The sequence below is a fragment of the Aotus nancymaae genome, unplaced genomic scaffold (assembly GCF_030222135.1).
Source record: "Aotus nancymaae isolate 86718 unplaced genomic scaffold, 86718_ANA_hifiasm-v0.15.2.pri h1tg000028l, whole genome shotgun sequence".
Taxonomy (NCBI): domain Eukaryota; kingdom Metazoa; phylum Chordata; class Mammalia; order Primates; family Aotidae; genus Aotus; species Aotus nancymaae.
Window position 1 is genome coordinate 9,138,965 of NW_026988441.1, and position 26,160 is coordinate 9,165,124.

Sequence of the window (26,160 nt, forward strand, 5' to 3'; positions counted from 1 at the left end):
AGCCACAGCCCTTGCCCTGAGGAACAGAAGGAAGCAGGGCACACCATGAGTGGTAGTCAGAGGTGCCGCAGCAGGGCAGACCCAGGGCTCCAGGGCGCCTGTGGGCTGGGGTAGATGAGACAGGAGAGCTTGCCTCCAGGGCAGCAGGGTCGGTGACAAACTGGCTGGCTCACGATGGTCCACACTCACTGAGCACGCTCTGCGCTGGGCTCTCCCTGAACACCTACAGGCCTGAGCCTGCTGGTCCTCGAATGTGCCACCTGGTGAGTATGTTCACTCCCATTGTGTAGACAGGAATTAGAGGCTCCAGAGAGGTTAGGTGACTTACTCGGGGCCTCACAGAAGCTGAGTGGTGTATGGAAAAAAACAGAATCTGAAGTGAGATGGACCTGAGTGGGAGCCCCAGCTCTGCTGGTTCCAGGTCTGAGGACCACCTCCCCTGAGAGCGCCCCTCCACCCCTCCCTGAGTGAGGTTTCTGGGCCAGGAGCCATCCTGTCCCACGGAGCTGTACACCCTCACTGTCGCCCTCTCTACTCCAAAGACCGCTGTCCTTTGATTCCTCTTCTCACCCTCAGACCTGGGGAAGGGGCTTCCTCCCTGTGCCGCCCACTTCCGTGCTCCAGCCTGAAACAGCTTTTCAGTGACTTACTTCCTAACCTTCCCCCGCAAGTTCTCTCAGAAACTTTTGAAGTCAAGAGAAGAGTTTATGGAAATGTCAAACCCACATTAAAACCGAGCAGGCGCCAAAGCCTCCGGGGGAGACCAGCAGGGAGGAGAGAGCTCCAGGCTCAGAGGCCAGGGCTGTGGTCTCACATTCCTGGACTTCTCTGGTGATCTGAGGGACGTTCTACCGTTCCCAGGACAGTACGCTCATACTGTTTTCATACAGTTTGAGGGGATTCACGCACACACACCCCAAGACCATATGTGGACCCAGATTCTCCTAGATGCCCTGAGGAGCCTAGGCCCAAGGAGAAAGGGCCTTGCCAGAGGTCACACAGGCGACCAGGAGCCAGGTCCCTGGAGGGGTCAGCAGGGCCTACCCTACACAACCCCACCTTTTTTCCAGCATGCCCAGGCCTGCACACTGTGGGCTAGACAACCCTCCAGCTGGTGTCCCCGGCACCCAGGCCACATTTTTCCCCTGCTCGGGCACCAGCAATCCTGCTGGCCACACTCTTAAGCTCCAGGTCACGAAGTCCAGTCCTTTTCTTGTGCACCGTTCGCTCCCCCATAGACTACCCTGTTCCTCTGGAGAGCTTGTCTATAACTGGACCCACTCCTGGTAGTCTGTTCCAGCATTAAGAAAACTCAGCATCTCTGCTTCCCCATATCCATCCTGGGTGGTGCTGGGGACACGGGAGGGACAGTCCCTGGCCAGTAACAACTGAAAGGAGTGTCCTGGGACTGGGCAGAGGGGTGACCTAAGCCAGCCTGGGTGTGGGACATCAGGGAGGTCTTCTCGAAAGAGGGGACACTTGGGCTGAGACCAGGGAAGGATGAGTAGGCAGCAGCAGCAGGAGGCTGCAGGGACCGAGGGAGGCGCTTGCCAGCTGGTTCTGGACCTGCAGTGCCAAGCCTGGCTGACCTAGGGGATGAAGGAGGGGCCCTGGTCAAGAGAAGAGGTCAGGCTGTGGCCATTGGGGAGGGCACCCCTGGGGGCTCTTGCAGGTCAGGTGGGAATTTGGCCTGTCTCTTGAGGGTCTCTGGGAAGGGAGTCAGGTCTGATCTTTCCAAAGCCCCCTTCAGGCTATTGTATGGAAAGTGGATCAGAGGCTCATGGGAGGCCCAGGTTGGGGCCCAGGGAAGGAGGGGAGGGGTGATTCTGAACCTTTAGGTGGCTGAGTGGGCAGCACCAGTGACCACCTGGCCCTGAAGAGGAGCGGGGCTTCCTCGGTTTCTGGCAGGTCCTCACTGCCACTCTCTGCTCTGCCCATTCAGCCTCCTCCCCACCTGTCTACGCCTCCCCCTCCCTTAGAGGCCCCACCCCTGTTCTCTGTTAGCCTCTCAAGGATTTTTGGGGTTGTCGGGGGTGCTCTTCTGGCTCAATAAAGACTTCCTGGTTGACACTCACATGGCAAGTGGTGTTTGGGGAAGGGCTTCAAAGGCAGCTCCTGGGGCCTCCCATTAGCACAGTGGATTGTGGCACAGCCACCCACTCGGGGAACAGACCCCAGGGCCTGCCTTCCTGGGTGCTCGTGCTGTGCCAACCCTCTAGGTCCTACTGGTACTGGCACTGGGTGTTGAGCTGGGAGCTCATTGTATGCCCCGGCTCCAGCCACCTCTTGTCCCTCCCTTCACTATTACTCTACTGATTGTGCCCGTATCCCCCACACAGACCTTGGCCTGGCATCCCCCATCTTCCCAGCACCAGCGCAAGCCCTGCGTCCCTGTCAGGAGTGGGTGGGCAGTTCGTTAGCCCTCTGCTGAGCTGGTCTGTGGATTGCTGTTCTCCCTGGAGGGGCTGGTGGAAGCCAGTAGCTGCCTTCTCTCCCTAGCAGGGGTGGGGGGCCCTGCCACTCCCCCAGGGCTTGGCAACACATCTTTCCCAAAGTCATCCTCAAAGAGAGGGTGTCACGGGCTCCCTGTTCCACCCACTGTGGGGCTTCCTGGAGTTGGATGTCTTCTCCCTTGAACCAGGCCTGCAGATTTTCCAAGCGCGGGGCTGCAGTGTGCCTTCTGCTGGGTCAGGGGAGTCTCCTGTCTCCGCCGGAGGCTTTAGAAGTCAGGGTTGGCTCTTCCCCTCATGTGGGCAGACAGCAGGGTGGGGCTCTCAAAGGGTGGTGGGGCTCCCACCTCCCAGGGCGCAGCTGGGCAGAGAGGACAGGCCCACTCTCCGCCTCCTCGCAGCCACGAACCTGTGCTTTGCGGAGCGGAACGTGTACACGTCAGAGGTGCTGGCCGTGGTGATGCAGCAGTTGATGGAGCAGAGCCCCCTGCCCATGCTGCTCATGAGGACCGTCATCCAGTCCTTGACCATGTACCCCCGCCTGGGGGGCTTCGTCATGAACATCCTGTCCCGCCTCATCATGAAGCAGGTAACCCACCCCCGGCCACCCCATCCCCAGGCTGCAGTTGGCAGCATGCCGTGCTGACAGAACTCCCCTTCCCCTCCTGACCCCCAAGGGAGCCGGGTGGAGGATGGCTGGCTCTGCTCTGCCTCCTGCCAGGAAAATAGCAGTGCTCCAGGGTCTATGACTTGGCCAGCTCCCAGGTGATGAGGGAGGGCAGCTGGGTGGTAGGAGCATGGTAACCTTCAAGGATTGTGCACTCAGGAGAGACATGGCCACTCCTTACCCCCACCACTGTGTGCCCGGCCAGGATGCATCCCAGAGCTGAAACATGGTCCAGGTTTTTGAGAGGTGCTGGAAATTTGGGCTTTAGAAATGCCACGATTGAGTCCAGGCGTGATGGCTCACACTTGTAACCCTTTGGGAGGCCAAGGCAGAAGGTTTGCTTGAACCCAGGCGTTTGGGGCTGCAGTGAGGAAGAATCGCCCTACTCACTGCACTCTAGCCTGAGCAACGGAGTAAGACTTGTCTCAAAAAAAAAAAAAAATTACCATGATGAAACAAAAACTAAACCCCATCTGCAAGCCCCAGACTCGAATTGGCCTATGGGTTGCCACTTTACAACATCTGACTTAGAGGTTATATGTGGATTCAGACAGACCTGGGTTCAGATGTGCCCCTCCTTCCTCATTTGACCCTGGACAGGTCCTGCACCCCCATGGACCTCCGCTGTTTAGCAGGGTTAATATCGCCCCCTGGAGGTTGCAGTGAGAATGTACATGTGACCCTGGGCAGGTCTCAGCACCCCCACCGACCTCTGCTGTTTAGCAGGGCTCATATCGCTCCCTGGAGGCTGCCGTGAGAATGTCATGAGAGGTGCTCCTGCAGCACTTAGCCTGGGCCTGGCCCAGCAGGGAAGGTCCAGAAAAGGCAGCCCTGGCTTTTATTCCACCTCCTTCCCAAGTTGACCTCATGGTCCAGCTGCCTGGTTTGGGAAGACAAAGGCCCCTGGAGGGAGGTCAGGGCTGCTTGTGGACCATGCAGAGGAATGGACGGTGGGATTTGGGTATGGTCTTGGCAAGGTCTTTCTTCCAGTGTCGGGGCTGGGGGTCTGCCTGTGTGCCCCTCCCGACGGCTACCTCCCTGCCTGGTCCAGGTATGGAAGTACCCCAAGGTGTGGGAGGGCTTCATCAAGTGCTGCCAGCGCACCAAGCCCCAGAGCTTCCAGGTCATCCTGCAGCTGCCGCCCCAGCAGCTGGGAGCCGTCTTTGACAAGTGTCCCGAGCTCCGGGAGCCCCTGCTGGCTCACGTCCGCTCCTTCACCCCCCACCAGGTACCCCTTCCCCCTACCCCAGATGTGTGGTGCCCCCTGGGTCCCTCCGGTTCGGGGGGAAATGAATGGAGGTGAACACCAGAAGGCCCTGCACTGCTGGGAGCTCTGGAGGGTCAGGGCTCCAGGATCTGAGGTGTGCAAGTGGGGTCTCTGTGCCAGAGCTGTCCTCAGCACCCCCTTCCTGCTCTCCACCCAGCAAGCTCACATCCCCAACTCCATCATGACCATCTTGGAGGCAACCGGCAAGCAGGAGCCAGAGGCCAAGGAGGTGTCTGCGGGGCCCTTGGAGGAGGTGAGGGCCCTGCAGCCTACCCATCTGGATCCTCAGATCCTCACCCGGTACCCCAGGCCAGCAAGGCTCACCATGGCCTGCTCCCGACCCCGAGACATGCAGGCCACCCCTGCCTCTGAGCCACCATCCCAGGGGATGCTCCTGCTGGAAGGGAGTTGAGGGTCTGGGGGACAACTGCCCCTCCCTCCCTGTGCCCATAGCGAAGAGCTCAAAGACCACCTCAGGGTGGCCCCTTCTCTTTCCCACTGTCCTCTGAGCTTCTGTGTGGCCCTCTCCCCCCCAGGATGACCTGGAGCCCCTGGCCCTGGCCCCTGCCCCAGCCCCCCGGCCCCCACAGGACCTCATCGGCCTGCGGCTGGCCCAGGAGAAGGCCTTAAAGCGGCAGCTGGAGGAGGAGCAGAAGCTGAAGCCGGGAGGAGTGGGAGCCCCCTCCTCTTCCTCCTCCTCTCCCTCAGCCCGGCCGGGCCCGCCCCCGTCGGAGGAAGCCATGGATTTCCGGGAGGAGGGGCCTGAGTGTGAGACCCCGGCCATCTTCATCAGCATGGATGATGACTCGGGGCTGACTGAGGCCGCACTGTTGGACTCTAGTCTGGAGGGGCCGCTACCCAAGGTAGGGAAAGCAGAAGGATCCGGGCCAGGGTGAAGGTGGGGGGCGGGCGCCAGGGTGCAGAGCGTGGAGGGGACCGCGCCCTCCGACCGGCTCCCCTTCTCCTGTCACCAGGAGGCTGCAGCAGGCGGGTTGACCTCGAAGGAGGAGCGGAGCCCCCAGACCCTCGCTGCTATTGGAGAAGATGCTGTGAAGACCCCCAGCCCGGGCGCCGATGATGTGGGGGAACCCGAGGCCAAGGGGAACAGCTGACGGGGCTCGAGGGGGAAGGGGGATGGGACTGGGACGTGAGGCTGGGAGATGGGAGCGGAGCTCGACCTGCGGGTGGTTTGCCTTAAAAAAAAAAATAAAAGATGTGAAATTGGACAAGTTACTGAAAAGAAAAAAAATGGGTAGTGGACCTGGGTCGCGGGTGTCGTCTCGTGCCTGGCGCGACGTCAGCTATGGGCTGCGCGGGATCGGGAGTGCGCGCCCAGAGCCGGCGCGGAACCCACCCTGGCCCAGCTCCCCGTGCCCTCCCCGTAACGGCTCCCCTCCAATGCTCGGAAACCTGCACCTGCGGTGCCAACGGGCGGCTCGCTCGGCCTCCCTGTCTGCAAGCCTTCCTCCTAGAGGGCTGTGCCTCCTTGCGAGCCATGGGGGACCTGCCGCCCTACCCTGAGTCCCTTCCCCAGCAGCCCCCGAGCCGGAGGAATTCTCAGGCCTCCGAAAGACGGCGCAGTCGGGGCCAAGCTCAGCCCCTGGCAGCCGACCCCGAGGAGGGGCGGCAGATGCCTCCAGACGCCCAGCACAACGCCCCGGGCTGGTCACAGAGGCGCAGCCTTTCCCAACAGGAGAGCTTCCTGATGCCCCAGGCCTTCCAGGCTGAGGAAGCCCAGCTGGGTGGCACGGAGTACCCATCCATGAACTCGGGCTTTCCCTCAGAGTTCCAGCCCCAGCCTTACCCAGACGAAAGCAGGGTCCAGGCTGCCCAGGGCACCACCAGCCTAATACGGCAGCGGCTCCAGCAGGGCCAAGGCGGCCTGTTCCAGCAACTGGACTCCACCTTCCAGGAGCCCCCGGTCAGCCCCCTGGACCAGTTCAACCTCTACCAGACAGACCAGATCTACGAAAGTGCCCAGCATGGGCCCTACAGAAGAGACGACCCTGCCCTTCAGTTCTCGGGCTCTGAGCTGGGCTTCCGGCAATACAGCGCCGAAGTGCCCGAGCCGGAGCCGCTGGAGCTGGCCGTGCAGAACGCCAAGGCCTACCTGCTGCAGACCAGCATCAACTGCAACCTCAGCCTGTGAGCAGGGGCCAGGAGTGGGGCCGGTGAGGGACCCAGGCAGGGAGCAGCCCCAGCCAAGGCCCTGCCTCAGTCAGTCACACAAGGGATGTCCCTCATGGAAAACCAGTGACTGCTCCGGGCCTCTAGTTCAGCTCAGAGTCGGAATCAATGGCACCAACAGCTAGCATTTACTAATCAGACATATGCTGGCACTGCACACACTCACACTTAATTCTCAGCTGAGATGAGCACATCTGCTCATCCTGCTTTACAAAGGAGGAGACAGACACACAAGTTGGGTTGCTTACTCAAAACCACACAGCTAGGATGTGGCAGAGTCAGGGTTCCAGAACACGTGATTTGGCTCCCCAGGCCCTCTTCCTTTATTTTTTTCAGGCATAGTCTCACTCTGTTCCCCAGGCTGGAGCACAGTGGCATAATCTTGGCTCACTGCAAGCTCCGCCTCCTGGGTTCAAGTGATTTCTCCTGCCTCAGCGTCCCCAGTAGCTGGGATTACAGGCGCACTCCACCACATCCAGCTAATTTTTATATTTTTAGTAGAGACAAGGTTTCACCATGTTGCCCAGGCTAGTCTTGAACTCTTGACCTCAAGTGATCTCCCTGTCTCAGCCTCCCAAAGTGCTGGGATTACAGACATGAACCACTGCACCCAGCCCAATTCCCAAGACTCTCTTCTTATCCAGCAACGAAGCCTCCCTGCCTGAGGAAGACAGTTGCCAAAGCCACTTAGCTGCAGTCCCAATGCACCGCTGTCAGCCTCCATGAGATACCCAGGAAGCTCTCATTCTAGGGGAGTGGGCAAGAAACAGAAAAACTGATAAACTGAAGTTAAGGGGGGCTCAAGTGAAAAATAAGGGAGGCTAAGAGGGCTGGGAACACATGTGAAATAGTGTGGGTCTGGCCAGGTGCGGTGGCTCATATCTGTTATCCCAGCACTTTGAGAGTCCGAAGCAGGCGAATCACCTGAGTTCAGGAGTTTGAGACCAGCCTGGCCAACATGGCAAACCCCTATCTCTACTAAAAAATACAAAAATCAGCAGGGTGTGGTAGCGTGGGGCGGTAATCCCAGCAACTCGGGAGGTTGAGACAGAAGAATTGCTTAAACTCAGGAGGCGAAGGTTGCAGTGAGCCAAGATCACGCCACTGCCCTTCAGCCTGGTCAACAGAGTGAGACTCCATCTCAAAAAAATTGTGTGGGTCAGGGAAGGCCTCTCCGAGGAGGTGACATTTGATTAGGGCCCCAAAGGAGGCGAGGGAGGGCACCTTGCAGATAACTGAAGGAAGAGTGAGCCAGGCAGAGCACATGGCAAATGCAAAGGCTCTCAGGCTTGCTGTCTTTGAGGAGCAATGAGGGGGGGGTGTCTGGAACCAAGGGAGGAAAAGGGAGAAGCAGGAGAAGTGAGGTTGATGAAGTAATGGTTCTTGTTAAACACAAAGCTTGGCCCCATCCCTCCAATGCTCAGCACCTGCTATGGCTCCCCTTTGCCCACAGTGGGAAACTCAGACTCCTCACCACAGCCTTCAAGGCACCTGGCCTGAACCATTTAACACCCTGCTTATGCCTGCAACCCCAGCACATTGGGAGGCCAAGGTGGATGGATCACTCGAGGTCAGGAGTTTGAGACCAGCCTGGCCAACATGGTGAAATCCCGTTTCTACTAAAAAATTTTAAAAATAGCCAGGTGTGGTGGTGCATGCCTGTAATCCCAGCTACTCAGAGGCTGAGGCAGGAGAATCGCTTGAACCCAGGAGGCAGAGGCTGCACCAAGCTAAGGTCATGCAGCTGCACTCCAACCTCTCAAAAATAAATAAATAAAATAAAGTTGCAAACCCTCTTCCATCCCTGGCACCCTAGGCCCCATTCTCTACTTTATGTGTCACCCTAGAAATTACCACCCCATGCCTGACACACTATATATATTTTGCTTGTTTGATTAGTGTCAGTCTCCATCATAAGACTGTCAGCTGGGCACAGTGGCTCACGCCTGTAATCCCAGGACTTTGGGAGGTAGGCAGATCACAAGGTCAAGAGTTCAAGACCAGCCTGACCAACATGGTGAAACCCCATCTCTACTAAAAATTAAACATTAACCAGGTGTGGTGGTGCACACCTGTAATCTCAGCTACTCAGGAGGCTGAGGCAGGAGAATTGCTTAAACCCAGGAGGCGGAGGTTACAGTGAGCCAAGATGGTGCCACTGCACTCCAGCCTGGGTGACAGAGCGAGACTCTGTCTCAAAAAAAAAAAAAAGAAAAAAAAATCAGCTACACCTGGTCAGGGACCTTTCTGTTCCCTCCTGTGTCCCCAGCAGCAGGCACAGGGCCAGGCACAGGGCAGCCGGCTCAGTGAGCTGAGTGAGTGATGTCCCCCTCCTCCCACTCCTCCTGCGGGAGGCAGGTATGAGCACCTGGTGAACCTACTGACCAAGATCCTGAACCAGCGGCCCGAGGACCCCTTGTCCGTCCTGGAGTCGCTGAACCGCACCACGCAGTGGGAGTGGTTCCACCCCAAGCTGGACACGCTGTGGGACGACCCAGAGATGCAGCCCACCTACGAGATGGCAGAGAAGCAGAAGGCGCTGTTCACCCGGGTGGGAGGCAGTGCCGAAGGCGAACAGGAGATGGAGGAGGAGGTGGTGAGTGAGCCAGACAGGAGAGGCGGGTGGCGGGATGGGGGCGGGGGCCCAAGCTTACTTAAGGCACAGCCTGTGCCAAGGCCTGGAGGCAAACGACAGCATTCCACAATCCAGTCTCAAAACAACTTCAGTCTTGGCCGGGCGGGGTGGCTCAGGCCTGTAATCCCCGCACTCTGGGAGGCTGAGGCAGGTGGATCATGAGGTCAGGAGTTCGAGACCAGACTGGCTAACATGGTGAAACCCTGCTTCTAGTAAAAACACAAAAATTAGGCGTGGTGGCGGGTGCCTGTAATCCCAGCTACTCAGGAGGCTGAGGCAGGAGAATCACTTGAACCTGAGGGGCAGATGTTGCAGTGAGCCGAGACCGAGGCATTGCGCTCCAGCCTGAGCATCAGAGTGAGACTTTGCCTAAAAAATAAATAATAACGGGCACGGTGGCTCACACCTGTAATCCCAGCACTTTGGGAGACCGAGGCGAGTGGATCACGAGGTCCAGAGATCGAGACCATCCTGGCCAAAATGGTGAAACACAGTCTCTACAAAAAATACAAAAATTAGCTAGGCGTGGTGGCGTGCGCCTGTAGTCCCAGCTATTCAGGAGGCTGAGACAAGAGAATTGCTTGATCCTGGGAGGTGGAGGTTGCGGTGAACCAAGATTGCGCCACTGCCCTCCAGCCTGGCACCTGGTGACAGAGTGAGACTCTGTCTCAAAAAATAAATAAATAAATAAAATTAAAATTCATAGGTCAAAAATGCTTTAACACCCTGAAAAACCCACCCTAACATTGAAAAATCTAAGTCAAATTATCTTAAGTCTGGGACTGTCTGTATTTAATTTCACAATCCCACAATCAGATAATGCTTAAAATTTGGGTCAAGCATTCTTTCACTTGTTCAACAAACTTTTGTTGTGGACTCTATGATAATTCTGACACCTGCTTGGTCCCGTGCTAAGAGCTTCCGGAGTGTGCTCTCATTTCACCCTGTTACCCAAGCACCAGCCATGCAGGCTACATGCTGCTACTCTCTGCACACAGAGCCAATCACTGAGACATTCAGAATTGCCAGCTGGAGAGTTCTGTTTTTTTTCCCTTTTTTAAAAAAAAAATTAATTAAGTTAGGGCTGGGCACAATGGCTCATGCCTGTAATCCTGGCACTTTGGGAGACCAAGACAGGCAGATCACGAGGTCAGGAGTTCAAGACCAGCCTGGCCAACATGGTGAAACCCCATCTCTACTAAAAACACAAAAATTAGCTGGGTGTGGTGGCACGTACCTGTAATCCCAGCTACTCGGGAGGCTGAAGCAGGAGAATTGCTTGAACCCAGGAGGCAGAGGTTGCAGTGAGCCGAGATTGTGCCACTGCATTCCAGCCTAGGTGACAGAGCAAGACTCTGTCTCAAAACAAATAAATAAAAATAAATAATTGAGATGGGGTCTTGCTATGTTGGCCGGGTTTGTCTTGAACTCTTGGCCTCAAGCCATCCTCCTGCCTCAGCCTCCCCAAGTGTTGGATTACAGGCATGAGCCACCACACCTGGCCAAGAGCTGGAGTTCTTAATCTGGGGTCTGTGGAAGGGCAAAATTGGGGGCTTTGTGGCCTGTGAATGCTTCTAGGAAATGACTTATAAAAAATGGGTGATTTGGCATTTTCTATTTTTTTTTTCTGTCTAGTGTAAGGCAAGGCTCTTATTTCCCTCGTTCTCTATCTTCCAGACAGCTAGCCAGGACCTTCAACGGCGTTTAGGCGATAAAGCATTCCTTCCCACCCCACACAGTTTTGAAATGCCTCCTGCACCTTCTGTTTCTGCTGGGGTCTCTGCTCCCGGCCTTCGCTCTGTGGATGGCTTCCTGCTCTGAGAGCCTCCTGTTTACTGCTGACAGCAGCTCATGCCGGGTGTCGCTGTTTCGGTAGCTTAAGTCTCCCCATCACTGAACCTCAAGTACTTGACTATTCTCACGTCTATAATTTTATTTATTTATTTATTTATTTATTTGAGATGGAGTCTCACTCTGTCACCCAGGCTGGAGAGCAGTGAACTCCACTCACTGCAACCTCCACTTCCCGGGTTCAATGTGATTCTCCTGCCTCAGCCTCCCGAATAGCTGGGATTAGAGGTGTATGCCACCACGCCCAGCTAGTTTTTGTTTTTGTATTTTTAGTAGAGACAAGGTTTTCCCATGTTGACCAGCCTGGTGTCGAACTCCTGACCTCAAGTGATCTGCCTGCCTCAGCCTCCCAAAACGCTGGGATTCAGGCATGAGCCATGCACCCGGCCACATCTATAATTTTAGACTAATTTTAGGGCCGAGTTTTGTTCTTGTTGCCCAAGCTAGAGTGCAATGGCACGATCCTGGCTCACTGTAACCTCTGCTTCCCAGATTCAAGCCATTCTTCTGCCTCAGCCTCCCAAGTAGCTGGGATTACAGACATGTGCCACCACACCCAGCTAATTTTGTATTTTTAGTAGAGATGGGGTTTCTCCATGTAGGTCAGGCTGGTCTCAAACTCCCAACCTCTGGTGATCCACCTGCCTTGACCTCCAAAGTGCTGAGATTACAGGCATGAGCCACCACACCAGCCTATTTATTTATTTCTTTCTGAGATGAAGTCTCACTCTGTCGCCCAGCCTGGGGTACAGTGGCATGATCTCAGCTCACTGCAACCTCTGCCTCCTGAGTTCAAGCCTCATCCTCAGCCTACTCAGTAACTGGGATTACGGGCACCTGCCACCATGCCTGGCTAATTTTTGTTTGTTTTTTTGAGACAGAGTCTCACTCTGTTGCCAGGCTGGAGTGTAGTGGCACCATCTTGGCTCACTGCAACCTCCGCCTCCTGGGTTCAAGCAATTCTCCTGCCTCAGCCTCCCAAGTAGCTGGGACTATAGGTGCCTGCCACCAAACCCAGCTAGTTTTTTGTATTTTAGTAAAGATGAGTTTCACATGTTAGCCAGGATGGTCTTGATCTCCTGATCTTGTTATCCCCGCCTGCCTTGGCCTCCCAAAGTGCTGGGATTACAGGTGTGAGCCACCGCGCCCAGCCAATTGTTTCTATTTTCTTTTTTTTTTTGAGACGGAGTCTCGCTCTGTCACCCAGGCTGGAGTGCAATGGTGCAGTCTCACCTCGCTGCAACCTCCGCCTCCCAGGTTCAAGTGATTCTCCTGCCTCAGCCTCCTGAGTAGCTGGGATTACAGGCACCTGCCACCACACTCGGCTAATTTTTGTATTTTTAGTAAAGATGGGGTTTCACCATGTTGGCCAGGCTGGTCTCGAACTCCTGACCTTATGATCCGCCCGCCTCGGCCTCCCAAAGTGCTGGGATTACAGGCCTGAGCCACTGCGCCCAGCCTTAGGAACCTTGTGATTCCATCAGGCCCACATGGATACGCCAGGATAATCTCAAGATCCTCAACTTGATCCCATCTGCAAAGTCCCGCCATGAAAGGCACGTATTCATAGGCTCTGAGAAGTAGGACGCAGACATCGTAGAGGTGGTGGAGCGGTGGCCGCTATTCTGCCTTCCACAGCTCCTCTCTCTCTGTCCTGATTTCAAATTCTGGCAAGAGAGCAGATGGTCCCCCTGGTTTGAGTCATGTGTTTCTCTGGCCAGGTCAGGTCAGCCAAGGGCAGGCAGTTAATGCTGATCTCAAAAGAAAAGACCTACTTGGGGCCGGGTGCGGTGGCTCACACTTGCAATCCCAACACTCTGGGAGGCCGAGGCAGGCGGATCACTTGAGGTCAGGAGTTTGAGACCAGCCTGTCCAGTATAATGAAACCCCGTCTCTACTAAAAACACAAAAATTAGCCAGATATTGTGGTTCAAGCCTGTAATCCCAGCTACTGGGAAGAATTGATTGAACCCAGGAGGCAGAGGTTGTAGTGTACTAAGATCATGCCATAGCACTCCACCCTGGGTGACAGAGTGAGACTCTGTCTCAAAAATAATAATAATAGGCCGGGTGCGGTAGCTCACGCCTGTAATCCCAGCACTCTGGGAGGCTGAGGCAGGCGGATCACTTGAGGTCAGAAGTTCAAGACCAGCCTGGCCAACATGATGAAACCACATCGCTACTAAAAACACAAAAATTAGCTGGGCCTGGTGGTGCACACCTGTAATCCCAGCTACTGGGGAGGCTGAGGCAGGAGAATGACTGGAACCCAGGAGGTGAAGGTTGCAGTGAGCCAAGATCATGCCACTGCACTCCAGCCTGGGTAACAGAGCAAGACTCTGTCTCAAATAATAATAATAGTAATAAATAAAGATTTGGGACCAGTTGGATAATAAAGTGTTGGAGACAGCCTTGTGGCCACATGGATAGGGGCTGGCAGGTATCTCCCTGGGAAAGGGAAGGACATTGGTCTGTGGCCTATGCAGATGTACATCACACTTCTTCCCCTGGTTTCTGAGCCAAAACTTTGCTGGCTTCTAATTTCAGCCTGCTTGCTTTCAATCCCTTTCTGAGCCTCTCTCTCTCTTCCTTCCTTCCTTCCTTCCTCTTTTTCCTCCTCCTCCTCCTCTCCTTTTCTTCTCCTCCCCCACCCCACCCATCCTCTGGCTGTGTGAATCAAGCAGATGGTGTAGATGGAGGCAGTGAGGGCAGGACTTACCACCATTCTCTAACATCACTGACTCCTCCATTCCCGACCTGTCTTCTCCCTTAACTTTCTGTGAAATATGGAGTACGTGTTAGGAGTGCTTTGGGCTTCAAGTCACAGAAATCATGACTAAAAGTGCGTTCTTTGTTACAGGAGCAAGAAGGCCAAGGTGGGTAAGGCAGCTGAGCGATGCTACTGGGGATCAGGCAATATCCACCATTCAGCTCCACCACCATTAAGGGTGTAGGACTTTGTCTCCCATGTGTTGCCTCATGGTCCCAAGGTAGCTGCTGTGGCTCCAGATCTTACATCACCATTCCAGACAGGAAGAATAGGGAAGGACAAAAGGCAGAAGATTTTCTCCTAGTGTGGTTTTGCCTTTTCTTCTCTATCAGGGACATCCTGTCCAAGGGCTTTCTCTACATCTCATTGGCCAGCATGAGTGGCCTGAGCAGCTGAATTACAAAATCTTTTAGGTCTCTCGCTCTCATTTTTTTTTTTTTTTTGGAGACAGAGTCTCACTGTGTCACCCAGGCTGGAGTGCAGTGGTGCGGTATCAGCTCACTGCAACCTCTGCCTTTTGGGTTCAAGCGATCCTCCTGCCTCAGCCTTATGAGTAGCTGGGATTACAGGTAACTACCACCACGCCTGGCTAATTACTGTATTTTTAGTAGAGACATGGTTTCACCATCATGACCAGGCTGGTCTCAAACTCCTGGATTACCTGAGGTAATCCGCCTGCCTTGGTGTCCGTAAGTGCTGGGATTTCAGGCATGAGCCATCACACCAGGCCTTTTTTCTTTTTTTTTTTTTTTGAGACAGGGTCTCACTGTGTCGCCCAGACTGGAGTGCAATGGTGCAATCTCAGCTCACTGCAACCTCCACCTCCTGGGTTTAAATGATTCTCCTGCCTCAGCCTCCTGAGTAGTTGGGATTACAGGTGTCCACCACCAGGCCTGGCTAATTTTTATATTTTCAGTAGAGATAGGGCTTCACCATGTTGGCCAGGCTGGTCTCAAACTCCTGACCTCAGGTGATCCACCTGCCTCAGCCTCCTGAAGTGCTGGGATTTCAGGTGTAAGCCACTGCCCCCGGCCTCTCTTGACTCTAGAAGAATCTTTAAGAGCGAGGCTAGGAAGTGGAGCCTCAGCGTTCTCCCCTCTGCCCTCCACCCTACCCTGCTGCAGGGGGAGACGCCAGTGCCCAGCATCATGGAGACTGCCTTCTACTTCGAGCAGGCTGGCGTGGGCCTGAGCGCCGACGAGAGCTTCCGCATTTTCCTGGCCCTGAAGCAGCTGGTGGAGCAGCAGCCCATCTACACCTGTCGCTTCTGGGGCAAGATCCTGGGAATCAACCGCAGCTACCTGGTGGCTGAGGTGGAATTCCGGGAGGGCGAGGAAGAGGTGGTGGAGGAGGAGGAGGAGGTCGAGGAGGTGATGGAGGGCGCCAAGGTCCTGGAGGCGCACGGTGAGGAGGAGGGCGAGGAGGACGAGGAGAAGGCCGTGGACTTCATCCCTAAGCCCACGTGGAAGCCGCCGCCTGTGATCCCCAAGGAGGAGAGCCGCTCGGGCGCCAACAAGTATCTATACTTTGTGTGCAACGAGCCGGGCCTGCCGTGGACGCGCCTGCCCCACGTCACACCGGCCCAGATCGTCAACGCCCGAAAGATCAAGAAGTTCTTCACAGGCTACCTGGACGCACCGGTTGTCAGCTACCCTCCCTTCCCGGGCAACGAGGCCAACTACCTTCGGGCCCAGATCGCCCGCATATCGGCCGCCACTCAGATCAGCCCGCTGGGCTTCTACCAGTTTAGCGAGGAGGAGGGCGAGGAGGAGGAGGAAGGTGGTGCTGGGCGCGACTCCTACGAGGAGAACCCCGACTTCGAGGGCATCCCCGTGCTGGAGCTGATCGACTCCATGGCCAACTGGGTGCATCACACACAGCATATCCTGCCGCAGGTGAGTTCCGGGAGCCCGGGCGTGACCCTGCAGTACTGACGTCAGGCTGGGTGCGGTGGCTCATGCCTGTAATCTCAGCACTTTGGGAGGCCGAGGTGGGAGGATCAAGGTCAGGAGTTCGAGACCAGCCTGGCCAACATGATGAAACCACGTCTCTACTAAAAATACAAAAATTAACTAGGTGTGGCGGCGTGCACCTGTAGTCCCAGCTACTCGGGAGGCTGAGGCAGGAGAATTGCTTGAACCCAGGAGTCGGAGGTTGCAGTGAGCCGAGATGTCGCCACTGCACTCCAGCCTGGCAGAACAAGACTCCATCTCAAAAAAATAAAAAAAAAAAAACTGGCCGGGCGCGGTGGCTCACGCCTGTAATCCCAGCACTTTGGGAGGCCAAGGCGGGTGGATCACGAGGTCAAGAGATCGAGACCATCCTGGTCAACATGGTGAAACCCCGTCTCTACTAAAAATACAAAAAATTAGCTGGGTATGGTGGCGTGTGCCTGTAATCCCAGCTGCTCAGGAGGCTGAGGCAGGAGAATTGCCTGAACCCAGGAGGCGGAGGTTGCGGTGAGCCGAGATCGTGCCATTGCACTCCAGCCTGGGTAACAAGAGTGAAACTCCGTCTCAAAAAAAAAAAAAAAAAAAAAAATACTGACATCAAGTTCTTACTCTCTGCTAGGCATTGCTCATTCATTCATCCGTTCATTCATTCTTTCATCAATTCATTCATTCATTGGTTCAACAGATATTGGTGGATAATCCCATCAGAAACCTTTGGGGACAGATGCATTTTTTTTCTTTTTTTCTCTTTTGGAGAAGGATTCTCACTCTCGGCCAGGCTGGAGGACTGTGGTGTGATCGCGGCTCACTGCAACCTCCGCCTCCTGGGTTCAAGCAATTTTCCTGCCTTAGCCTCCCACGTAGCTGGGACTACAGGGGCACGCTGGCATACCTGGCTAATTTTTTGTATTTTAGTAGAGACGGGGTTTCACTGTGTTGTCCAGGCTGGTCTCAAACTCCTGAATTCAGGCAATCTGCTGCCTCAGCCTCCCAAAGTTATAGGCATGAGCCACAGCTCCTGGTCCATTTTTTTTTTTTCTTTTAAACAAACAGTCTTGTTCCATCACCCAGGCTGGTATGCAGTGATGTGATCATAACTCACTGCTACTTTGACCTCCCAGGCTCAAGCAATCCTCCCGCCTCAGCCTCCGGAGTAGCTGGGACCACAGGCATGTATTGTCACCACTAATTTTTTTTAATAGATGGGGTCCCACTGTGTTGCCCAGGCTAGTCTCAAACTCCTGGGCTCTTTCCATCTTCCAAAGTGATCCCTGTGCCTTGGCCTCCCAAAGTGCTGGGACTACAGGTGCTGGCCATCGAGCTCAGCCTCTACATTGTTTTGTTGAATCCAAGTAACTCATTTTGAGATGAGCACAACCATCATTCCCATTTCAGAGTTGATGACACAGAAATTGGCTATAGCTTGCGCTTATGTTCATCCATTCGTTCAGCAAACGTTTATTGGCTCTTGGGCTGAGTGAGTTGGCTCACACCTGTAATCCCAGCACTTTGGGAGGCTGAGATGGGTGGATCACTGCAGGTAGGCATTTGAGAACAGCCTGACCAACATGATGAAACACCGTCTCTACTAAAAATGCAAAGTTAGCTGGGTGTGGTGTTGCATGCCTGTAATCCCAGCTACTCGGAAGGCTGAGGCAGGAGAATGGCTTGCACCCACCACTGCACTCAGCCTGGGAAACAAGAGCAAAACTCTGTCTCAAAAAAAAAAAAACTTTGCTGGGCATAGTGGTTTTCACCTATAGTCCCAGCTACTCGAGAGGCTAAGGCAGGAGAATTGCCTAAAACTGGAAGGTGGAGGTTGCAGTGAGCTGAGATCATGCCACCGCCTTCCAGCCTGGGCAATACAGTGATATTCTGTCTCAAAACAAACAAAAACATTTATTGGCTCTTGGGTATCTCATATAACGCAACAACAATCCAATGAGAGAGGCACCCACGACACCCCCATTTCACAGATGAGCAGAGAGGAGATCCTATGGACTGCTGAATGTCAGCTGTGCAAGCGGGGAGGCTTTGGGGATCTCTTCAAGGCTGTATGCCCAGTACCCAGAGCAGTGCTTGTATAGAGTAGGTGCTCATTAGATATATGTTAAAGAATAAATGAGTGGGCCGGGCACGGTGGCTCACACCTGTAATCTCAGCACTTTGGGAGGCTGAGGTGGATGGATCACTTGAGGTCAGGAGTTCAAGACCAGCCTGGCCAACATGGTGAAACCACGTTTCTACTAAAAATACAAAAATTCTGGGCGTGGCTGGGTGCAGTGGCTCACGCCTGTAATCCTAGCACTTTGGGAGGCTGAGGCAGGTAGATCACGAGGTCAAAAGATTGAGACCATCCTGGTCAACATGGCGAAACCCTGTCTCTACTAAAAATACAAAAATTAGCCTGTGTGGTGGCGCGCGCCTCTAGTCTCAGCTACTCAGGAGGCTGAGGCAGGAGAATGGCTTGAACCTGGGAGACAGAGGTTGCGGTGAGCTGAGATCGCGCCATTGTACTCCAGCCTGGGCAACAAGAGCAAAACTCCGTCTCAAAAAAAAAAAAAATTAACTGGGCGTGGTGTCGGGCACCTGTAATCCCAGCTACTTGGGAGGCTGAGGCTGGAGAATTGCTTAAACCGGGAGGCAGAGGTTGCAGTGAGCTGAGCTGAGATCATGCCACTGCACTCCAGCCTGGGCAGCAGAGTGAGACTCTGTCTCAATTAAAAAAAAAAAAAAAAAAGAATCAATGAATGAATGAATACGTGAATGAAGGTCGCACAGTCAGGAGTCCTCATCTCAATATAGCAGCTCTGTCGGCCTGTTTCCCACCTCCCCTTAACTGTGCAGCTAAATCTTGCCCTCTTGCCCATGCCTGCGTCTCTGAGGACAGGGCCATGCTTTAGTCCCATTGGGCCTTCCCCTCCCTGCAGGGTGCAGGCTGGGCTCCGTACGCTGGGGTATTACCTGAGCTTCCCCTGACCCCCAGGGCCGCTGCACTTGGGTGAACCCTTCACAGAAGACAGAGGAGGAGGAGGACCTAGGGGAGGAGGAAGAGAAGGCGGATGAGGGGCCAGAGGAGGTGGAGCAGGAGGTGGGCCCCCCACTGCTAACACCACTTTCAGAAGATGCAGGTAAGAAGCGTTCTCAGCCTGCACACCACTGGCCAGGAAGGGCTGGGAAGAAAGGGAGGGGCAGACTGCTGGGGTCCATCTCCCCCGTCCTTCCCTCCCAGCCTCAGAGGTTCACAGTGCACCCCCCATCAGGAGGTTCTGGGAACATGTCCATAGACGTGTGGCAGTGGCCCAGACCTTAGGATATGGCCTTTTGAGTCCTGCATGAGCCTGAAGGGAGGGAGATGTAGTTGGGGAACCCTCCCTAAAGACTGGAGCTGGATTGGATCACAAGGTCAAGCGTTCAAGACCAGCCTGGCCAACATAGTGAAACCCCATCTCTACTAAAAACACAAAAAATAAGCCAGGTGTCATGGCTCCCAGCTGCTCGGGAAGCTGAGGCAGGAGAATCACTTGAACCTGGGAGGTGGAGGTTGCACTGAGCTGAGATTGCGCCACCGCACTCCAGCCCAGGCAACACTGTGAGACTTTGTCTCAGGGAAAAAAAAAAAAAAGACTGGAGCTGGGTGTGTGTATATTGTTGTTGCTGTTGTTGTTGTTTTGAGACGGAGTCTGGCTCTGTCGCCCAAACTGGGGTACAGTGGTGCAATCTCTGGGTAACTGCAACCTCAACCTCCCGGGTTCAAGCGATTCTCCTGTCTCAGCCTCCTGAGTAGCTGAGATTGCAGGCGCACACTACCACACCCAAATAATTTTTGTATTTTTAGCAGAGATGGGGTTTCACCATGTTGTCCAGGCTGGTCTCGAGCTCCTAACCTCAAGTGATCCACCTTTCTCAGCCTCCCAAAGTGCTGGGATTATAGGCATGACCAATGTGCCCAACCTGGAACTGGATTTTGGATGAATGGACAGGAATTCCTAAGGTTGGGGCCTCAGGCACCCACAGAGTAGTGGAGAGAGAGGCTAGGAGTGGGTAAGGGGACAAGTCCTGGATTTGAAACTAGATCCTGCCAGCCTGTCCCCTCTGCACCCTGGTCCAAACCGATGGCCAACCCAGAAGTGGAATCACAGCGGCTCCCCAGTCTGGGGGCTCTGCTGGGTGCCAAGCACTGCAGCATATGTGCTGCAGACACTGTCATCAGGCCTCAATACCACCCTCCAACAGAGGCCAGGTGAACCTCCCCATTTTCTGGGTGCAGCTACTGAGGCTCAGACAGGTGAACTGGCTTCCTGGGGCCACATAGAGAGTGGTCCAGGCTGGGTGCGGTGGCTCACACCTGTAATCACACTTCAGGAGGCCGGAGTGGGTGGATCACCTGAGGTCAGGAGATTTGAGACCAGCCTGGCCGACATGGTGAAACCCCGTCTCTACTAAAAATACAAAACATTAAACCAGGCGTGGTGGCACACGCCTGTAATCCTAGATACTCAGGAGGCTAAGGCAAGAGAATTGCTTGAACCCGGGAGGCAGAGGTTGCAGTGAGCTGAGCTCATGCCACTGCGTTCCAGTCTGGGCAACAGAGCAAGACTCTGTCTCAAAAAAAAAAAAAAAAAAAAAAGTGTGGTCTGCAGCCAGGGTTCAAACACCACAGCCCGAGCTATTGGTCGCTGTAGTTCCCTTCATAACCCTCCAGGCCTCCCTCATTGCTGTCTGCCTTCCTATGGGGTGCAGTGCAGGGCCTGGGGCCTCCCTGACCCTGCCGCCCCTCTCTGCTGCCTCTCCACCACAGAAATCATGCATCTGTCACCCTGGACCACGCGCATGTCCTGCAGCCTCTGCCCACAGTACTCGGTGGCCGTCGTGCGCTCCAATCTCTGGCCCGGGGCCTATGCCTATGCCAGCGGCAAGTAGGTGTTCTCCCAGCCCCTGCCAGCGGGGCGATCCTTTAGGACTTCTTTGAGGCCTAGTTGGGCTGGGTACCTCGCCAGGGTGGGCAGAGATGGGGAGGGCCCCCTTCAGGAAGCCCCCAGGACTGACCCCCTCACAGCTCCTAGGAGTTTCACGGGTGTTGGGAACCAGCCCAACCCTGTTCGTGGGTGCCTTGTGTCCCGGCAGTGAAGAGGGAGTGAGAAAAGAAACAAAAAGACACAAGAATAGAATTTTACAGCATGGTTCCAGGGGTCCAACACACTCTCGCAGGGTGATCCGCGTTAGCATTGAACTCCCACCCAGCTCCATACTCCCCACAGTCCTTCAGCCTTCCTCACCAGGCGCCTGGCCACCGCCTGCTCCACTGCAAGACGGGGTTTGCAGCTGGCGGTAGGCGCACCTACCAGCTCTGTCCACCAGATGGCGTGACGACTTTTCCTAGAATTTCCTTTTTTTTTTTTTTTTTGAGACGGAGTTTCGCTCTTGATACCCAGGCTGGAGTGCAATGGCGCGATCTCGGCTCACCGCAACCTCCGCCTCCTGGGTTCAGGCAATTCTCCTGCCTCAGCCTCCTGAGTAGCTGGGATTACAGGCGCACGTCACCATGCCCAGCTAATTTTTTGTATTAGTAGAGACGGGGTTTCACCATGTTGACCAGGATGGTCTCGATCTCTTGACCTCGTGATCCACCCGCCTCGGCCTCCCAAAGTGCTGGGATTACAGGCCTGAGCCACTGCGCCCGGCTAGAATTTCCTTTTTAATCTCAATGCGAACCAGGACTATTCGCTCCAATATGAATCACAGCCATGGTGGGATTGCACGTAATCTGGATACTTTAACACATTCCTGGCATTTTTTTTTTTTTTTTTTTTTTTTTTTGCCTTCTCTGGAAGCTGGGAAGAGGCATGTTTGCTTTTGCCAACTCCCTTCTTCTGGCCATACCCCAATATGCCAACATCCCTCTGAAAGCAAAAGACCCAAACTTGAGGGTCTGCCCCCACCCACCCACCTGCTCTTCTGTCCCCCACGCAATCTGTGCCCATCCATTGTTGCATTTTTCTTTTCTTTTCTTTCTTTCTTCTTCTTCTTCTTCTTTTTTTTTGAGACGGCATCTCTGTCACCCAGGCTGGAGTGCAGTGGTGCAGTCTCAGCTCACTGTGACCTCCACCTCCCAGGTTCAAGCGATTCTCCTGCCTCAGCCTCCAGAGTAGCTGGGATTCCAGGCGCCTGCCACCACACCCAGCTAATGCTGTATTTTTTGGTAGAGATGAGGTTTTGCCATGTTGGCCAGGCTGGTCTCGAACTCCTGACCTCAGGTGATCCACCTGCTTTACCCGCCTTAGCCTCCCAAAGTCCTGGGAATACAGGCATGAGCCACCACACCTGGCCAAGTATTGTGTCTTGAGGGGATCAAGGAAGAATTCCTGGGAAAAGCAGTTTTTCTTTTTCCCATTACCTCTTTCTTAGGGAAAGGAAGAGATAATGGGGAAAAGCAGGCAGAAGGAACATGCTAGACCAGAGTTTCCCTACTGTGAGTGCGTGGCAATCCCCTGGGAATCAGGTTTGGATGCAGATTCTGGTCCCATGGGTCTGCGATGGAGCCTGAGGTCTGCGTTTCTGACAAGCTCCCAGGTGTAGCCAAGGCTACTGATTCAAGGGCCACCTGAACCAGGACAGGTAGGGAGTACAAGGCTTCCAAAGAAACTGTGCCTTTGAAGGCTCCAAGGAAGTCCTGGAGGAAAACAATTCTCTCCAGAAAATCAAGAATGTAAAAATAAGGTCAAACCCAAACTGCTCCTGCATGCAAACTCCGCATCCTGCCCTACCTTGCTTCTTGCTCTTTCTCCCTCTACTTCTGTCTTTTTTTTTTTCCTTAAGTTGAAGTCTCGCTCTGTTGCCCAGGCTGGAGTGCGATGGTATGATCTCAGCTCACTGCAACCTCCGCCTCCCAGGTTCAAGCAGTCCTCCTGCCTCAGCCCCCTTAGTAGCTGGGATTACAGGCATGAGCCACCACGTCTGGCTAATTTTTGTATTTTTAGTAGAGACGGGGTTTCTCCATGTTGGTCACTCCTGACCTCAGGTGATCCACCTACCTTGGCCTCCCAAAGTGTTGGGATTACAGGCGACTGGCCCTCTCTTCCTCTTTATTGGCCTCTGTGTCCCTCTCTCCCTACCTCTTAGTCCCCTCCCTTTCCTCCCATTTATTCCTCTTTCCTTCTGTAGTTAAAATTCTGCACAAAGGTTGAATTGACAGGGTTAGGACTGGGCGCTTACCTCCTTGTTCATTATCAATCTCCTCTTATCGGAATGTAAGCACAACAAGAGGGAGTTGTTTTTTGTTTTTTTTTTAATAAGATGGGGTTTCACCATGGTGGCCAGGCTGGTCTTGAACTCCTGACCTCAGGTGATCCACCCACCTTGGCCTCCCAAAGTGTTAGGATTACAGGCGTGAGCCACCGAGCCCAGTCTTTTTTTTTTTTTTTTTTAAATGAACCTTGCTCGGTGGCCCAGGCTGGAGTGCAGTGGTGTAATCTCGATCTCATTCACTGCGGCCTTCACCTTTTGGGTTCAAGTGATTCTCAAGTCTCAGCTTCCTGAGTAGCTGAGACTACAGGCACCTGCTACCACGCCTAGCTAATTTTTGTATTTTTTGTAGAGATGGGGTTTCACCACGGTGGTCTCGAGCTCCTGACCTCAGTTGATCCTCCCGCCTCAGCCTCCCAAAGTGCTGGGATTACAGGCCTGAGCTGCTACACCTGGCAGGGATTTTTGTCTAGTTTGTTTACTGCTGTGTCCCAAGCACCTAGACCATTTTATTCATGTCCCACATAATATGTCCAACACAAATAAAATGTCACAATATAAACTGATATCCAACATGAAATTATGTCTCACTTAAATAAGAGTCACATAAATAATTTAAAATTTTTTTTTTTTTGGGACGGAGTTTCGCTCTTGTTACCCAGGCTGGAGTGCAACGGCGCGATCTCGGCTCACCGCAACCTCCGCCTCCTGGGTTCAGGCAATTCTCCTGCCTCAGCCTCCTGAGTAGCTGGGATTATAGGCACGCGCCACCATGCCCAGCTAATTTTTTTGTATTAGTGGAGACGGGGTTTCACCATGTTGACCAGGATGGTCTCGATCTCTTGACCTCGTGATCCACCCGCCTCGGCCTCCCAAAGTGCTGGGATTACAGGCTTGAGCCACCGCGCCCGGCCTATAATTTAAATTTTTTAAAAAATTTTATTTTATTTTATTATTATTATTTTTTGAGACGGAGTTTCACTCTTATTACCCAGGCTGGAGTGCAATGGCGTGATCTCGGGTCACCGCAACCTCCGCCTCCCGGGTTCAGGCAATTCTCCTGCCTCAGCCTCCTGAGTAGCTGGGATTACAGGCACGCGCCACCATGCCCAGCTAATTTTTTGTATTTTTAGTAGAGACGGGGTTTCACCATGTTGACCAGGATGGTCTCGATCTCTTGACCTCGTGATCCACCCTTCTTGGCCTCCCAAAGTGCTGGGATTACAGGCGTGAGCCACCACGCCCGACCCTAAAAAAATTTTATTTACTTATTTCTCGATTTATTTTTGAAACACGTTCTCACTCTGTCACCCAGGCTGGAGTGCAGTGGCATGATCATAACTTACTGCAGCTTCAAACTCCTGGGCTCAAGCAATCCTCCCACTTCAGCCTCCCCAGTAGCTGGAACCATAGGCATGTGCCACCACAACTGGGTAATTTTTAATCTCTGGGAGGTGGAGGCGGGCAGCTTGCTTGATGTCAGGAGTTCGAGACCAGCCTGGCCAAAGTGGTGAAACCCCCTTTCTACTAAAAATACAAAAATTAGTCCAGGCATGGTTGCTTATGCCTGTAATCCTAGCACTTTGGGAGGATGAGGTGGATAGATCACTTGAGGTCAGGAGTTTAAGACCAGTCTGGCCAAAATGGTGAAACCCCGTCTCTACTAAAAATACAAAAATTAGCTGTGTGAGGTGGTATGCGCCTGTAGTCCCAGCTACTCAGGAAGCTGAGGCAGGAGAATGGCTTGAACCCAGGAGGCAGAGTTTGCATCCAGCCTGGTTGACACAGAAAAACCCAGTGAGCACATTTCAGCCTGCCATCCTCGACTTTGCCATCCTGCTACGCACAAGCTGGGTCCTACCTTTAAAGGAAGTCAAGGCTGGGGCCTTTGAAGGAGAAGTTCACAGTGTCTCACTGCCTCTCCAGAAAGTTTGAGAACATCTACATTGGCTGGGGTCACAAGTACAGCCCCGAGAACTTCAACCCGGCCCTGTCAGCCCCCATTCAGCAAGAGTACCCCAGCGGCCCAGCGATCATGGAGATGAGTGACCCCACAGTGGAAGAGGAGCAGGCCTTGAAAGCAGCTCAGGAGCAAGTCCTGGCAGCCACAGAGGAGGAGGAGGAGGAGGACGAGGAAGAGGAGGAGGGTGAGGAGACAGATGACTGAGGTGCTCAGTATAGCCACTTTCCCCAAGCAGGTAGATAGCAGATTTCCCCTTGTAAGTAGTTAGTATGGATTATATTTTCACTGTCTGCTTCCTGTCCCCAGAGGGCAGGGATAGAAGAGGAAGGCAATTGCCTCAAATAAAATTCCTCCACGGCATTATGGATGAGCCATTCATTCCTTTGTTTGCCACGTCTGTTGACCTGGACTCCAAGTCAGGGCTCTTGGGCCCTGCAGAAGGCACAGAGGGCACAGACATTGCCTGACTGAGTCTCTCCCACCTGTTTGGTTTTTGTTGTTGTTTGAGACAGGGTCTCATTCTGTCACCCAGGTTGGAGTACAGTGGCACAATCTCAGATCCCTGCAGCCTCAACCTCCCGGGCTCAAGCAATCCTCCCATCTCAGCCTCCTGAGTGCACATCACCACATACATTAATTTTTTTTGAGATGGAGTCTCACTCTGTAACCAGGCTGGAGTCCAGTGGCACTATCTCAGCTCACTGCAACCTCCGCCTCCTGGGTTCAAGCGATTCTCCTGCCTCAGCCTCTGATGTAGCTGGGACTACAGGCACGTGCCACCACACCCAGCTAATTTTTGTAGTTTTATAGAGACAGGGTTTCACCATGTTGGCCAGGACGGTCTCAATCTCTTGACCTCGTGATCTGCCCACCTTGGCCTCCCAAAGTGCTGGGATCACAGGCGTGAGCCACAGCGCCTGGCCCACATTCACTAATTTTTGTATTTTTTGTAGAGACAGAGTCCTGAGTAGCTAGGACTCCAGGCACAGGCCACCATGCCCAGCTAAATTTTTTCAGTTTTTGGGGGGTCTCACTATGAGATGGGGTCTCACTATGTTGCCCAAGCTGGTCTTGAACTCCTGGCATCAAGCAATCTGCCGGTCTTGGCCTCCCAAAGTGTTGGGATACAGCCACTGCGACCAGCCCCACCTGTTTTATTTATTCACTTATCTG

At 53.9% G+C, this 26,160-nt stretch overlaps 2 protein-coding genes across 4 annotated transcripts in view; both read left to right on the forward strand.

Moving 5' to 3' along the window:
- SYMPK (symplekin scaffold protein) overlaps positions 1–5,633 on the forward strand; it is a 42,583-nt gene extending 36,950 nt beyond the window's left edge. Inside the window, exons 23-27 of one of the 3 annotated variants that reach the window (XM_012446669.2) lie at positions 2,852–3,039; positions 4,169–4,345; positions 4,542–4,637; positions 4,921–5,247; positions 5,359–5,633. In XM_012446669.2, the coding sequence (XP_012302092.1) occupies positions 2,852–3,039; positions 4,169–4,345; positions 4,542–4,637; positions 4,921–5,247; positions 5,359–5,496 (926 nt within the window). In that variant the 3' untranslated portion in view covers positions 5,497–5,633. The remainder of the gene's footprint in view (positions 1–2,851; positions 3,040–4,168; positions 4,346–4,541; positions 4,638–4,920; positions 5,248–5,358) is intronic. The other 2 variants (XM_012446671.2, XM_012446670.2) reach the window with 2 other exon arrangements.
- A 114-nt stretch (positions 5,634–5,747) lies between these two features.
- On the forward strand, positions 5,748–25,347 carry RSPH6A (radial spoke head 6 homolog A). Its single transcript, XM_012446672.2, has 6 exons — positions 5,748–6,529; positions 8,930–9,167; positions 14,952–15,722; positions 18,766–18,910; positions 20,581–20,698; positions 24,951–25,347. Exons 1-6 carry the CDS (start codon positions 5,880–5,882, stop codon positions 25,189–25,191), a joined length of 2,163 nt encoding a protein of 720 aa, XP_012302095.2. The 5' UTR covers positions 5,748–5,879; the 3' UTR covers positions 25,192–25,347.
- The last annotated feature ends 813 nt before the right edge of the window (positions 25,348–26,160 follow it).

Coding starts and splice junctions, on each gene's coding strand:
- RSPH6A (XM_012446672.2), top strand. CDS start 5,880: ATGGGGGACCTGCCGCCCTACCCTGAGTCCCTTCCCCAGCAGCCCCCG. Junction 9,168..14,951: donor AGGAGATGGAGGAGGAGGTG/GTGAGTGAGCCA, acceptor ACCCTGCTGCAG/GGGGAGACGCCAGTGCCCAG. Junction 15,723..18,765: donor CACAGCATATCCTGCCGCAG/GTGAGTTCCGGG, acceptor CCTGACCCCCAG/GGCCGCTGCACTTGGGTGAA.